The following is a 17,077-nucleotide window of genomic DNA, read 5'->3' as shown; positions in this document are numbered from 1 at the left end:
TACTGTACCTACTGTACCTACTGTAACTACTACCTACTGTACCTACTAACTACTGTACCTACTGTAACTACTAACTACTGTACCTACTAACTACTGTACCTACTGTACCTACTGTAACTACTACCTACTGTACCTACTAACTACTGTACCTACTGTAACTACTAACTACTGTACCTACTGTAACTACTAACTACTGTACCTACTGTAACTACTAACTACTGTACCTACTAACTACTGTACCTACTGTACCTACTGTACCTACTGTACCTACTGTACCTACTGTACCTACTAACTACTGTACCTACTAACTACTGTACCTACTGTACCTACTAACTACTGTACCTACTGTACCTACTGTACCTACTAACTACTGTACCTACTAACTACTGTACCTACTGTAACTACTACCTACTGTATCTACTAACTACTGTACCTACTGTACCTACTGTACATACTAACTACTGTACCTACTGTACCTACTAACTACTGTACCTACTAACTGCTGTACCTACTGTACCTACTAACTACTGTACCTATTGTACCTACTAACTACTGTACCTATTGTACCTACTAACTACTGTACCTACTGTAACTACTACCTACTGTACCTACTACCTACTGTACCTACTGTAACTACTACCTACTGTACCTACTAACTACTGTACCTATTGTACCTACTAACTACTGTATCTACTAACTACTGTACCTACTGTACCTACTAACTACTGTACCTACTGTACCTACTAACTACTGTACCTACTGTACCTACTGTACCTACTAACTACTGTACCTACTAACTACTGTACCTACTAACTACTGTACCTACTAACTGCTGTACCTACTGTACCTACTAACTACTGTACCTATTGTACCTACTAACTACTGTACCTACTGTAACTACTACCTACTGTAACTACTACCTACTGTACCTACTAACTACTGTACCTATTGTACCTACTAACTACTGTACCTACTGTACCTACTGTAACTACTACCTACTGTACCTACTAACTACTGTACCTACTGTAACTACTACCTACTGTATCTACTAACTACTGTACCTACTGTAACTACTACCTACTGTACCTACTAACTACTGTACCTATTGTACCTACTAACTACTGTACCTACTGTACCTACTTTAACTACTACCTACTAACTACTGTACCTACTGTACCTACTGTAACTACTACCTACTAACTACTGTACCTACTAACTACTGTACCGACTGTACCTACTGTACCTACTAACTACTGTACCTACTGTACCTACTGTAACTACTACCTACCAACTACTGTACCTACTGTACCTACTGTAACTACTACCTACTAACTACTGTACCTACTGTAACTACTACCTACGAACTACTGTACCTACGAACTACTGTACCTACTGTACCTACTGTACCTACTGTACCTACTGTAACTACTACCTACTGTACCTACTGTACCTACTAACTACTGTACCTACTAACTACTGTACCTATTGTACCTACTGTACCTACTAACTACTACCTACTAACTACTACCTACTAACTACTGTACCTACTAACTACTGTACCTGCTAACTACTGTACCTGCTAACTACTGTACCTACTGTAACTACTACCTACTAACTACTGTACCTACTTTACCTACTGTACCTACTAACTACTGTACCTACTACCTACTGTACCTACTAACTACTGTACCTACTAACTACTAACTACTGTACCTACTGTACCTACTGTACCTACTAACTACTGTACCTACTAACTACTGTAACTACTACCTACTAACTACTGTACCTACTAACTACTGTACCTACTAACTACTGTACCTACTAACTACTGTACCTACTAACTACTGTACCTACTGTACCTACTGTACCTACTACCTACTAACTACTGTACCTACTGTAACTACTACCTACTGTACCGACTGTAACTACTAACTACTGTACCTACTGTAACTACTACCTACTGTACCTACTAACTACTGTACCTACTAACTACTGTACCTACTGTACCTACTGTAACTACTGTAACTACTGTACCTACTACCTACTGTACCTACTACCTACTGTACCTACTGTACCTACTGTACCTACTACCTACTGTACCTACTGTACCTACTAACTACTGTACCTATTGTACCTACTAACTACTGTACCTACTGTACCTACTTTAACTACTACCTACTAACTACTATACCTACTGTACCTACTGTAACTACTACCTACTAACTACTGTACCTACTGTACCTACTGTACCTACTAACTACTGTACCGACTGTACCTACTGTACCTACTAACTACTGTACCTACTGTACCTACTGTAACTACTACCTACTAACTACTGTACCTACTGTACCTACTGTAACTACTACCTACTAACTACTGTACCTACTGTAACTACTACCTACTAACTACTGTACCTACGAACTACTGTACCTACTGTACCTACTGTAACTACTACCTACTGTACCTACTGTACCTACTAACTACTGTACCTACTAACTACTGTACCTATTGTACCTACTGTACCTACTGTACCTACTAACTACTACCTACTAACTACTGTACCTACTAACTACTGTACCTACTAACTACTGTACCTGCTAACTACTGTACCTGCTAACTACTGTACCTACTGTAACTACTACCTACTAACTACTGTACCTACTTTACCTACTGTACCTACTAACTACTGTACCTACTACCTACTGTACCTACTAACTACTGTACCTACTAACTACTAACTACTGTACCTACTGTACCTACTGTACCTACTAACTACTTTACCTACTGTACCTACTAACTACTGTAACTACTACCTACTAACTACTGTACCTACTAACTACTGTACCTACTAACTACTGTACCTACTAACTACTGTAACTACTGTACCTACTGTACCTACTACCTACTAACTACTGTACCTACTGTAACTACTACCTACTGTACCGACTGTACCTACTAACTACTGTACCTACTGTAACTACTACCTACTGTACCGACTGTACCTACTAACTACTGTACCTACTAACTACTGTACCTACTGTACCTACTGTACCTACTGTAACTACTGTACCTACTACCTACTGTACCTACTACCTACTGTACCTACTGTACCTACTGTAACTACTGTAACTACTGTACCTACTACCTACTGTACCTACTACCTACTGTACCTACTGTACCTACTGTACCTACTGTACCTACTGTACCTACTAACTACTGTACCTACTAACTACTGTACCTACTAACTACTGTACCTACTAACTACTGTACCTACTAACTACTGTACCTACTAACTACTGTACCTACTGTACCTACTAACTACTGTACCTACTGTACCTACTAACTACTGTACCTACTAACTACTGTACCTATTGTACCTACTAACTACTGTACCTACTGTACCTACTAACTACTGTACCTACTGTACCTACTAACTACTGTACCTACTAACTACTGTACCTACTGTACCTACTATCTACTGTACCTACTGTACCTACTAACTACTGTACCTACTAACTACTGTACCTACTGTACCTACTATCTACTGTACCTACTACCTACTAACTACTGTACCTACTGTACCTACTAACTACTGTACCTACTACCTACTAACTACTGTACCTACTACCTACTAACTACTGTACCTACTGTATCTACTAACTACTGTACCTACTACCTACTAACTACTGTACCTACTACCTACTAACTACTGTACCTACTACCTACTAACTACTGTACCTACTACCTACTAACTACTGTACCTACTGTATCTACTAACTACTGTACCTACTACCTACTGTACCTACTAACTACTGTACCTACTAACTACTGTAACTACTGTACCGACTAACTACTGTACCTACTGTAACTACCCTATGTACTACTTTACCTACGAACTACTGTACCTACTCTACCTACAAACTACTCTACCTACCGTATTTACTGTATTTTATGTAACTACTGTACCTAATGCCTACTGTAACCACTCTATACCTCTCTACCTACTGTAACTACTCTATACCTCTCTACCTACTGTAACTACTCTACATACTACCTACTGTAACTACTCTACATACTACCTACTGTAACTACTCTATACCTCTCTACCTACTGTAACTACTCTACATACTACCCACTGTAACTACTCTACATACTACCTACTGTACCTAATACCTACTGTAACTACTCTATACCTCTCTACCTACTGTAACTACTCTATACCTCTCTACCTACTGTAACTACTCTATACCTCTCTACCTACTGTAACTACTCTATACCTCTCTACCTACTGTAACTACTCTACATACTACCTACTGTAACTACTCTATACCTCTCTACCTACTGTAACTACTCTACATACTACGTACTGTAACTACTCTACATACTACCTACTGTAACTACTCTACATACTACCTACTGTAACTACTCTACATACTACCTACTGTAACTACTCTACATACTACCTACTGTAACTACTCTATACCTCTCTACATACTGTAACTACTCTATACCTCTCTACCTACTTCCACGAACTGCTGTAGCTATAATACTGTATCTTTAAACAGTACCTGTTTGACGTGAACCTTTTAATTGGTGGTCTGTCTAATCCCCCTCCCTCGCTTCCTGTCTCCCCCTGTCCAGGTAACATCACCACACGTATCCGCACTCCAGACTGTGGTTCAGACGACGCCATCAAGTCTATCCTGGAGCAGGCCAAGAGAGAGCTGCATGTGCAGAAATCTGGTGAGTGTCCTCTTCTCTGCACTCTGGTCAAATAGGAGGCCGATTGTCCCTAGATGATTGGTGGAATAGGATGACAGTTGTCCCTAGATGATTGGTGGAATAGGATGACAGTTGTCCCTAGATGACTGGTGGAATAGGATGACAGTTGTCCCTAGATGATTGGTGAAATAGAATGACAGTTGTCCCTAGATGATTGGTGAAATAGAATGACAGTTGTCCCTAGATGACTGATGGAATAGGATGACAGTTGTTCCTAGATGACTGGTGAAATAGAATGACAGCTGTCCCTAGATGACTGATGGAATAGGAGGACGACTGGTGGAATAGGAGGATGACTGGTGGAATAGGAGGACGACTGGTGGAATAGGAGGACGACTGGTGGAATAGGAGGACGCTTGTCCCTAGATGACTGGTGGAATAGGAGGACGACTGGTGGAATAGGAGGACGACTGGTGGAATAGGATGATGGTTGTCCCTAGATGACTGGTGGAATAGGAGGACGACTGGTGGAATAGGAGGATGGTTGTCCCTAGATGACTGGTGGAATAGGAGGACGACTGGTGGAATAAGAGGACGGTTGTAAATGTGATATTTCAGTTGTATTTTTTTTTATATACATTTGCAAAAATGTCTAAAAACCTGTTTCTGCTTTGTCATTATGGGGTATTGTGCATAGATTGATGGGGGGAAAACGATTTGATAGATTTTAGATTAAGGTTGTAATGTAACAATTGAAGGGGTCTGAATACTTTCCGAATGCACTGTATAGTAGTGTTTCTTATTCAAATACATTCCTGGAGGATACTAACTTCTTAGACAATTAACTTACTCAGAATTGTGTGTGTGTGTGTGAGAGAGAGTCTCTGATATCCGGTATCTCCTTTCTCTCTCCAGCAGACTTCTCCCATGGTCCTTCTCCTGGAGGGGGGCTGAGAGGAGGCGGCGGTTCTGACGAGGTCATCCGCTCCATCCTAGAACAAGCTCGAAGAGAGATGGAGGCCCAACAGGCTGCTGTGGAACCCAGCCTCAAAGCCTCCTCTTCCTCATCCACCTCATCCTCTCCCTCCCAGAGGGACTTACTGGTGTCCCATCTGGCTGCCTCCTTCCCTGCCTACACCCCTCTGGCTCTCTCCCTGAAGAACACCCCCACCGCCCTCCCAGTCTCCCCCTCCTCGCCCTCAACAGTCCTGGACTTCAGCTCCGGTGTGAAGAGGGAGGACAGGGGAGTGTCAGTGCCAGACAGCCTGGCTGACGGGGTGCCCAGGCTGGGTCGGAGTTCTGAGGGGTCTGCCCGGCCTGGAGGGGGGCACTGGAGGGAGCAGTGGTGGAGCAACATGAACCCAGACCCCCGCAGAGTTACACCCACACTGGGGGGAGAGGAGAACCACACCCAGGAGGACTCTAAAGAGGTGAGTATCACAGTCAGAATAAACATACAAGCCCTCTGTGACAACACTGTGACTCACTACTGAAGGGGGGGGGGGGGTCTGGAGTGTCTCCACATTTATCACAGCCATCCAGACTCCCGTTCGGTCTGTTAGTGTCTCACATACCTAATTTAAATCAACCCAGCTCTGAAGTAATCACTCAGCTTTGATCTCAACACAATTCATTATATACGTAACCTAGTTAATGTGTGTTTGCTTATGTCTCCGTATCTGTTTAGCCATTCCATAACGTGTGTGAGTGACTGCCGTTTTATTGTGTGTGTGTGTGTTAGGCTCTTTCCCTGGGAAGTATGTGTGACGGCGTGGGGTCTCGGCAGAAACCCTGGAGCAAGATGACCTCCAGAGGCCTGCGTATGCAGCTGTGGCTGAACGGTGACCTGAGCCAGAACACACACATCAAGCCTGCTCACAACCAAGGTAATGGACTCTGTGTGTGTGTGTGTGTGTGTGTGTGTGTGTGTGTGTGTGTGTGTGTGTGTGTGTGTGTTGACAAACAACTGACTGACGTATGGCTGACGATCATCTCTGAATAGGGCCCACCTCAACTTAGTCAACTACTGCGCTATAAATGAACAGAATTACACTGCTGGCTCATATGCAGCTCCACACACACAGCCCTGGGTGAGAGCACTGCTATGGAGTGAGATAGCTGCCAATACCTTTAGAGAATTTTGATAATTTCATACACACACGTATTTCAATAAACAAATAGATGAGAGTGTTCTATTCTCTTTTTGATTTAGTTCCTATTCCAACTCGGACAAATGACAGAATGAATGACATAGTGACTGACTTGAACTGAACGAAGGATGAATTAAATGTTCAAGATGTTGGAATGACGAGATTCACGCATCATGTATGCTATGCACTTTATTTGGCTAGTACAGTGCCTTGCAAAAGTATTCATCCTCCTTGGCGTTTCAACTATTTTGTTGCATTACAACCTGTAATTTAAATAGATTTTTATTTGGATTTCATGTAATGGACATACACAAAATAGTCCAAATTGGTGAAGCGAAATGAAAAAAATAACTTGCTTCAACAAAAAAAGTGGTGTGTGCATATGTATTCACCCCCTTTGCTATGAAGCCCCTAAATAAGATCTGGTGCAACCAATTACCTCCAGAAGTCACATAATTAGTTAGATTGCACACAGGTGCACTTTATTTAAGTGTCACATGATCTCTGTATATATACATCTGTTCTGAACGGCCCCAGAGTCTGCAACACCACCAAGCAAGCGGCACCATGTAGACCAAGGAGCTCTCCTAACAGGTCAGGGACAAAGTTGTGGAGAATTACAGATCAGGGTTGGGTTATAAAAATATTATCAGTAACTTTGAACATCCCACCGAGCACCATTTTAAATCCATTATTAAAAAATGTAAAGAATATGGCACCACAACAAACCTGCAAAGAGAGGGCCGCCCACCAAAGCTCACAGACCAGGCAAGGAGGGCATTAATCAGAGAGGCAACAGAGACCAAAGATAACCCTGAAGGAGCTGCAAAGCTCCACAGTGGAGATTGTATTATCTGGCCATAGGACCACTTTAAGCCGTACACTCCACAGAGTTGGGCTTTACGGAAGAGTGGCCAGAAAAAAAGCCATTGCTTTAAAAAAAAAAAAGAGGCAAACACGTTTGGTGTTCGCCAAAAGGCATGTGGGAGACTCCCCAAACATATGGAAGAATGTACTCTGGACTTTTTTGCCATCAAGGAAAATTATATGTCTAGCTCAAACCCAACACATCGCATCACCCCGAGAACACCATCCCCACAGTGAAGCATGGTGGTGGCAGCATCATGCTGTGGGGATGTTTTTCATCGGCAGGGACTGGGAAACTGGTCAGAATTTAAGGTATGATGGATGGCGCTAAATACAGGGAAATTCTTGAGGGAAACCTGTTTCAGTCTTCCAGAGATTTGAGAATGGGGCAGAGGTTCACCTTCCAGCAGGACAATGACCCTAAGCATACTGCTAAAGCAGCACTCGGGTGGTTTAACCTCTCTAGGCTAGATGGGACGCTAACGTAAATGGCAGAGTGCCAAATTCAAATTAAATTACTATAAATATTAAACTTTCATGAAATCACACATGCAATACACCAAATTAAAGCTACACTTGTTGTTAATCCAGCCAACGCGTCAGATTTAAAAAAGGCTTTAGGGCGAAAGCAAACCATGCTGTTATCTGAGGATAGCACCCCATCAAACAAACACAGACAACCATATTTTAAACCCGCCTGGCGCGACACGAAACTCAGAAATGAAGATAAAATTCATGCCTTACCTTTGACGAGCTTCTTCTATTGGCACTCCAATATGTCCCATAAACATCACAAATGGTCCTTTTGATCGATTTAATTCCGTCGTTATATATCCAAAATGTCAATTTATTTGGCGCGTTTGATCCAGAAAAACACCGGTTCCAACTCGTGCTACATGACTACAAAATATCTCATAAATTACCTGTAATCTTTGTCCAAACATTTCAAACAACTTTCCGAATACAACTTTAGATATTTTTTTATGTAAATAATCGATCAAATTTAAGACGGGATAAACTGTGTTAAATACCGGAGGAAAACAAAGTGGAGCGTGCTTTCAGGTCACGCGCCTCTAACAAACAGCACACTTCACTCGACCCTCGTTCTGAACAGGGCTACTTCTTCATTTCTCAAAGGAAAAACATCAACTCATTTCTAAAGACTGTTGACATCTAGCGGAAGCGATAGGAACTGCCTTTAGAATTCTAGATTCCCATTGAAAACCCATTGAAAAGAGAGTGACCTCAAAAAGAAAATCCTGGTTGGTTTGTCCTCGGGGTTTCGCCTGCCAAAAAGGTTCTGTTATACTCACAGACATCATTCAAACAGTTTTAGAAACTTCAGAGTGTTTTCTATCCAAATCTAATATGCATATCCTAGCTTCTGGGCCTTAGTAGCAGGCAGTTTACTTTGGGCACGCTTTTCATCCGGACGTGAAAATACTGCCCCCTATGTCAAAGAAGTTAAGGGAAAACATTTAAATGTCTTGGAATGGCCTAGTCAAAGCCCAGACTTCAATCCAATTGATCCAATCTGTGGTATGACCTTAAATATTGCTGGCTACCAGTGGAACCCATCCAACTTGAAGGAGCTGAAGCAGTTTTGCCTTGAAGAATGAATAACAATCTCAGTAGCTAGATGTGCTAAGCTTATAGAGACATACCCCAAGAGACTTGCAGCTGTAATTGCTTGCAATAGGTGGCTCTACAAAGTTTTAACTTTGGGGGGTGAAAAGTGGTAGACATGTTGTGTAAATCAAATGATACATGCTGTGGTGCTGCATGGAGATCACAAGCTCTTCATCTAGGCAGCAGTGTGGCGATGGAGGGAATACCCTATACGGAGACTACCTAACATGGAACCCAAACCGGCTGCGCGCGTGTGCCATCGTGCATACATTTATTTTGTCCCCCCACACCAGGGGTCGGGAACCTTTTTGACTAAGAGAGACATGAAAGCAAAACATTTGGAAATTTATTTCAGTGAGAGCCATATAATATATTTTAAAAGTGAATTCAACTAAATGTCAGTATAATAAGCCTCTGAATTTGTCGAAGTGCCGCTTTACATTCGATCATTTCATCGATGTAATTTTGTCATTGCAAATTAGACACACCGCAGAAACTGCTCTCTCCACAAAGGCGAATTCTTCGGTCCATTCGTCCTGAAATGTACGATACTCGTCATCTTTTTTTCTTTTCGCCATCTTCTTTGTCGAAGGGTTAGCTTTGAGCTAATGACCGAGCAGACTGATTCAAAAGGAGGCGTTTACCTGTTTTACTTAGCAACAGCCAACGTAGGCCAGTATCATTTAATTAAAATAATGGACAATTGCTCCTGCAGCCCTGAACAGGACATGAGCAGTGAAAAATCGATGGATGGATTAAAACAAGTGAGAATAGGCCTCCCGGGTGGCGCAGTGGTCTAGAGCACTGCATCGCAGTGCTAGCTGCGCCACCAGAGTCTCTGGGTTCGCGCCCAGGCTCTGTCGCAGCCGGCCGCGACCGGGAGGTCCGTGGGGCGACGCACAATTGGCTTAGCGTCGCCCAGGTTAGGGAGGGTTTGGCCGGTAGGGATATCCTTGTCTCATCGCGCTCCAGCGACTCCTGTGGCGGGCCGGGCGCAGTGCGCGCTAACCGAGGGGGGCGGGTGCACGGTGTTTCCTCCGACACATGGGTGCGGCTGGCTTCCGGGTTGGAGGCGCGCTGTGTTAAGCAGTGCGGCTTGGTTGGGTTGTGCTTCGGAGGACGCATGGCTTTCGACCTCCGTCTCTCCCGAGCCCGTACGGGAGTTGTAGCGATGAGACAAGATAGTAATTACTAGCGATTGGATACCACGAAAATTGGGGAGAAAAGGGGAGAAAAAAATATATAAAAAAAAGTGAGAATATTTTGTTTTATCTGCGAGCCAGATGCAATCATCAAAAGAGCTACACCTGGCTCGGGAGCCATAGGTTCCCGACCCCTGCCCCACACCAAACTCGATCACGACACACAGGTTAAAATTTCAAAACAAACTCTGAAACAATTGTATTAATTTGGGGACAGGTCGAAAAGCATTAAACATTTATGGCAATTTAGCTAGTTAGCTTGCACTTGCTAGCTAATTTGTCCTATTTAGCTAGCTTGTTGTTGCTAGCTAATTTGTCCTGGGATATAAACATTGAGTTGTTATTTTACCTGAAATGCACAAGGTCCTCTACTCCGCCAATTAATCCACACATAAAACGGTCAACTGAATCGTTTCTAGTCATCTCTGTTCCTTCCAGGCTTTTTCTTCTCTTGACTTTATATTGCGATTGGCAACTTTAAAATAATTATGTGCATTACTGACCTCGTTCGTCTTTCAGTCACCCACGTGGGTATAACCCATGAGGAGATGGCACGTGGTTACCTACTTCTATAAACCAATGAGGAGATGACTTTCAGCGCGATCTGCGTCAGAAATAGAACTGACTTCTATTAAAAGCCCTAGGCAACGCCGACGTTCGTTGACGCGCACGAGCAGTGTGGGTGCAATAATTGAATAACATAGATTTCTAAATGTATTTTGCAATGCTAGCGTCGTGAGCGGTGTGGTCAGCCTGTAAGACTACCGCAGCAGAGTTATTGTAACGTGTGGGAATAAGCATATGCCAGACTTAGCCTACGCTTAACCATGTTCATGACCCGATTCATATAAATCATGCCAAAAAAATTTACTTTCGGATTGACCCGTCCTACAGAATATGCTTTGGCAAGATTAAGTGATGAAATAAATATGCAAAAAATATACAAAAATATATATATTTTGAGTGGCAAAGACTCCATTGGTCATACATAATTCATAGATTCACCAAACAGCTATTGTTATGTTTAATTATTCCTGGTATATACTACTGGTTATGATTCATTATTCCTGGTAGATACTACTGGTTATGATTCATTATTCCTGGTATATACTACTGGTTATGATTCATTATTCCTGGTAGATAGTACTGGTTATGATTCATTATTCCTGGTAGATACTACTGGTTATGATTCATTATTCCTGGTAGATACTACTGGTTATGATTCATTATTCCTGGTAGATACTACTGGTTATGATTCATTATTCCTGGTAGATACTACTGGTTATGATTCATTATTCCTGGTAGATAGTACTGGTTATGATTCATTATTCCTGGTAGATACTACTGGTTATGATTCATTATTCCTGGTAGATACTACTGGTTATGATTCATTATTCCTGGTAGATACTACTGGTTCTGATTCATTATTCCTGGTAGATACTACTGGTTCTGACTGCAGACAATGCCCAACTCAACTGAGGAGTAATAGAGAATAGAGACTTTTAACTTGGAAACATTGAATTGAACCTTTATTTAAATAGGCAAGTTAGTTAAGAACAAATTCTTATTTACAATGACGGCCTACCCCGGCCAAACCCGGTCCATGCTGGGCCAATTGTGCACCGCCCTATGGGACTCCCAATTACAGCCGGATGTGATACAGCCTGGAGTCAAACCAGGGACTGTAGTGACGCCTCTTGCACTGAGATGCAGTGCCTTAGACCACGGCGCCACTCGGGAGCCCATGCAGGATACCTCTTTCCGGGTTTCCCTGACTTCTGTTTTTTTTTATTCTGTTATAATTGTTCACGTAGCACTCCTGATAGGAGTGCTCTGAAGGGTATTATGGTACGTCAGAATTGCAACAAGATTTGTTCAAGCCTAAAATGTTAGTCTATAACTGAACATGGCATTTGTATGTTCACAGGTGAAATTGTACGTTTCATGTGTCACGCATGGCTTTTCTTACGATCCTAACAATATGTACGTTCAACCTTTTGGCAGGTATCTCGCTCCATACACTGCTCTCTTACTTAGCCTGTTGATAGGTGGGGGGTTGCTACAGTGCCATTATGTTACCCCTTCTCCCCCCCTCCCCCCTCCCTCTCTCCCTTTCCACCCCAGCCCTGTTGATAGCTGGGGTGTTGCTACCATTTTGTCACCCCTCCTCCTCTCTCCCCTCTCTCGCTCCTTCCCTCCCTCCCCAGCCCTGTTGATAGCTGGGGTGTTGCTACCATTTTGTCACCCCTCCTCCTCTCTCCCCTCTCTCGCCCCTTCCCTCCCTCCCCAGCCCTGTTGATAGCTGGGGGGTTGCTACCATTTTGTCACCCCTCCTCCCCCCTCCTCTCACCCCTTCCCTCCCTCCCCCAGCCCTGTTGTCAGACAGACCTCTGTTTTGGAGATGGCAGCAGGGTCTCTTTCTCTAGGCACAAGGAGGACATAACCCACACTGACAGCTCTCTGTGACTGCTCCATTCCAGCCTTCTGCAAAACAGGACAGAGACAGGGAGGGGACAGAGGGCATTATGGGACGGAGAAAGAGACCCTATGAATACATCCCTTTTTGTTTGCAGATCTGAAGGAACTGGATAAGGTCTTCCAATGAGTTTAGAGGAGATTCAGCCATACTGTTAATCCCTATTGAGTTCTCCCTCATCTGCCAACATTGAGGGTGGTGAGGGGCTAGAGGTTTCCTTCTGACTGGGCTTGTTGACTGCAGTGTGCTCCCTCAGTGTTTATTAATCCTGGTCCTGAGGTTTCCTTCTGACTGGGCTTGTTGACTGCAGTGTGCTCCCTCAGTGTTTATTAATCCTGGTCCTGAGGTTTCCTTCTGACTGGGCTTGTTGACTGCAGTGTGCTCCCTCAGTGTTTATTAATCCTGGTCCTGAGGTTTCCTTCTGACTGGGCTTGTTGACTGCAGTGTGCTCCCTCAGTGTTTATTAATCCTGGTCCTAGCACTACACCTCATTCCACTATTCAGCTCATCATATCATGTCATTAAAAAGTGCTAGAGCAAAAACACAGTTCCCAAGGACCAGGATTAAGAAACACTTAATTAAAGGGATACTTTGGGATTTTGGCAACTTCCCCAGAGTCAGATAAACTCATGCATACCATTTTTGTCTCTGTGTCCAGTATGAGGTAATTTCGCGAACCAATGTTAACAAGTTTTAGCGTAATGACTGAAAGTCTATGGGTATCTACTGGCATGCATACTGTACTGACCTACTGTCTGCTCCTTCCTTGCGTTTTCTCTCTCCCTCAGCAGAGGGCACTCCCAGCCAGACCTCAGCCAGCTGCAGCCCTGCCCCAGCAGAGGGCACTCCCAGCCAGACCTCAGCCAGCTGCAGCCCTGCCCCAGCAGAGGGCACTCCCAGCCAGACCTCAGCCAGCTGCAGCCCTCCTCCAGAGTCTCCACTGAGCTCTGCTGAGGAGTCGCTCAATGGTTTAGGGGGGGACCGGGACCCTCTGGCACCTCAGGCCCCGTCTCTGGAACCCCCATCTGGTGAGCCCTCAGGGGGAGAGTCCCAGCCCGGTACGCCCCTGCCCCTCCCCGGCCCCATCACAGGCCTCAGCATCCAGGAGACGATAGCCATGTCTCCTGAACTGGACACATACGTCCTCACCAAGAAGGTCAAGGAGGTGCTGACTGATAACAACCTTGGTGAGACTCAGACTTTTACGATACCTTCAGTCTCTATCTGTTTTTTCCTTCCTCTTCTCTCTCTTCCCTTCTTTATTCTCTCTCTCTCTTCTCACCTATTTCCAGTTTGTTTTTATTTTTTTTATATATATTCCTCTTTGTCGTTCACTTATAGTTTCACCCCATCTCACTTTAGATTCATCTCCAGATACAAGCTCTCCCAATTCACGGTAGTCTATCCAGTCCTCCAGCCTGACCCCCTCTCTCTCTACTCTCTCTCCCCCCAGGGCAGCGTCTGTTTGGGGAGAGTATCCTGGGTCTGACCCAGGGCTCGGTGTCTGACCTGCTGGCTCGGCCTAAGCCCTGGCACAAGCTCAGTCTGAAGGGACGTGAGCCATTTGTCCGTATGCAGTTCTGGCTGCAGGACCCACACAAAGTGGAGAAACTAATGGACATGAAACGCCTGGAGAAGAAAGGTAACGGTCTCTCTCTCTCTGCATTCTGTCTCTCTCACACACAGACCAAACACACCCCGGTGTGCTGTTAGGACCGATTATGGACACGGATAATAATTAGCTTTATTGGATGTGACATCAGGTGGCCCTCCACAGGCCTGCTTACAGTCATCATCATCTTCATCAATTATTAACAGCAGCAGTCAGCGATTACTATCATTTTTCGTCCCCTTTTTTAAAAAATGTAACCTTTATTTAACTAGACAAGTCTGTTAAGAACAAATTCTAATTTACAATGACGGCCTACCCCGGCCAAACCCGGACGACGCTGAGCCAATTGTGCGTCGCCCTATGGGACTCCCAATCACGGCCGGTTGTGATACAGCCTGGAATTGAACCAGGGTGTCTGTAGTGACGCCTTTAGCACTGAGATGCAGTGCCTTAGACTGCTGTGCCACTCGGAGCCCCTTACTGCACTGATCCATTCATCCGCTGCTTCCTGGTTCCATTCATCCGCTGCTTCCTGGTTCCATTCATCCGCTGCTTCCTGGTTCCATTCATCCGCTGCTTCCTGGTTCCATTCATCCGCTGCTTCCTGGTTCCATTCATCCGCTGCTTCCTGGTTCCATTCATCCGCTGCTTCCTGGTTCCATTCATCCGCTGCTTCCAATCAAATATTATTTGTCACGTTATTTGTCAATGTTATTTGTCACATATTTGTGAAATGCTTACTTACAATCCCTTAACCAACAATGCAGTTCAATAAATAGAGTTAACAAAATATTTACTAAATAAAGTAAAAATAAAAAGTAACCACAGTAGAATTACATACAGGGATGCAAACTAGTCACCTTTCTGCGAAATTCGCTGTTTTGAATCCAAAATAGTTGACCTACGTGAATCGTGTAGATTCGATGAGGGGGCTTTGGATCACTACTGGCTGTGAGCGGACGAGTGATGCGCGTTTGGAGCGATACTGTCTGTATCCAAGGCTCGGCCAGTCGTTCACATAACAGAATGCAGCGCACGACTGAAGAGAGAAGAGACAACCAACTTGCTTGTTACAGCAGCGCGTCCCCCTGAACGATAACGAAGCGTTAACGTTAGGTGAGAAGCCTGACCATGGGGGTGAGAAGGTGATGAAGCGTACTTCGTGAGCTGTAACCGAAAAACAACTGGAATTTTGAAAGTTTGAGGTGAGGGAGAAAGTGTATGTTGTTAGCATTTTTAAGTAACGTTATCTTGCTAGCTGGATCGACTTATCCGTTAGCTACAGTAGCCAGAGAAATGTTGAGCAACATTAGCCAACTTAGCTCATCAAATAATTGAGTTTGTTTGAAAATGAGCTGGCTAATAAAGTCAGACAATTCGCTAGCTAACGTTAAAACATCAAATGAGCTAACGTTAGTAACCTAACCAATTCGCTATAGTATTAAGTGGTATACGACTCTTTGCCGTTCCTCCAGTTATAACGCGTTAGTTGCTTACTGGACCCTGGCAATCGGTGTGGAATGTAAACGAACTAACTACTGTTTTCCCTCGACAGTATATGGTTAATTTTCAGAATGAGAGAATTAGGTGACACTTTCCCTCTTTCAATACAGTGGATAAAAAGGGGTATGCCAGGTGTATTCTCTGCCTGAAAGATATCAATTATGCCAACAAAGGGTATCATGCTCTGCTGGCACATTGTAGAACAGGTGTCGACAGGCAGAAAGTGTACAATGTAAAACAGTGCAGTGTAGCCCAAAGATATTGCTTTTGTTGTGTTGAACTTGACAGTAACACTTTTGTGTGAGTGAGGGGCGATTATTTAATTGTTTTACCCAGTGAACGTTATTTTTGCACCTTGTGCACTTGATCGATGTCTACTATAGTGGTCGCAAAAATAGAATGCCTGTTTGTTTTATTCTATTTCTACTTTAAGATGTTTTTTTCCCCCTTAAGTGCAATATTTAGATGTGTGTGTGTGTGTGTGTGTGTGTGTGTGTGTGTGTGTGTGTGTGTGTGTGTGTGTGTGTGTGTGGTCTCAAGTGTTCTATTATAAAGGCTGTCATGGTAACTGCAATATAGTGTATTGTTGTTCAGACTTGAGTGTCATTTGCAGTAAAGTCTAGGCAACAAATAACATTGGATTGCTTTCTTACATTTTTTTTTTTGTTACTGTGAGTTAGGTTCACATTAACCACTTTTTATTTTACACACAGAGACTGATCATGTAGATCATATTCTTTGTTGTTTAATTAGTTAAAACCTGCATTTCCACCTAGCAGGGATTTATTGCATGTTATAGTGGAAAGAAAAAAGTGTCACCTTTTTGGGGCCTCAGCAGCGAGGCTATATACAGGGGTCCGGTACTGAGTCAATGTGCGGGGGTACAGGTTAGTTGAGGTAATTTATACATGTAGG

At 43.6% G+C, this 17,077-nt stretch overlaps 1 protein-coding gene across 7 annotated transcripts in view; it reads left to right on the top strand.

The window, feature by feature from the left end:
• Window positions 1-17,077, top strand: part of cux1b (cut-like homeobox 1b) — a 184,640-nt gene that overhangs the window by 125,184 nt on the left and 42,379 nt on the right. For 3 of the 7 annotated variants that reach the window (XM_055880669.1, XM_055880667.1, XM_055880673.1), the window contains 5 exons: window positions 4,642-4,743; window positions 5,638-6,152; window positions 6,464-6,608; window positions 13,836-14,234; window positions 14,501-14,689. The exons of 1 other annotated variant lie outside the window; for it this stretch is intronic. In XM_055880669.1, the coding sequence (XP_055736644.1) occupies window positions 4,642-4,743; window positions 5,638-6,152; window positions 6,464-6,608; window positions 13,836-14,234; window positions 14,501-14,689 (1,350 nt within the window). The remainder of the gene's footprint in view (window positions 1-4,641; window positions 4,744-5,637; window positions 6,153-6,463; window positions 6,609-13,835; window positions 14,235-14,500; window positions 14,690-17,077) is intronic. 3 more of the 7 variants (XM_055880672.1, XM_055880670.1, XM_055880671.1) reach the window with 2 other exon arrangements.

This window comes from Salvelinus fontinalis, chromosome 24, assembly GCF_029448725.1.
Source record: "Salvelinus fontinalis isolate EN_2023a chromosome 24, ASM2944872v1, whole genome shotgun sequence".
Lineage (NCBI taxonomy): Eukaryota > Metazoa > Chordata > Actinopteri > Salmoniformes > Salmonidae > Salvelinus > Salvelinus fontinalis.
This window is presented reverse-complemented; position numbering and strand designations above follow the sequence as displayed.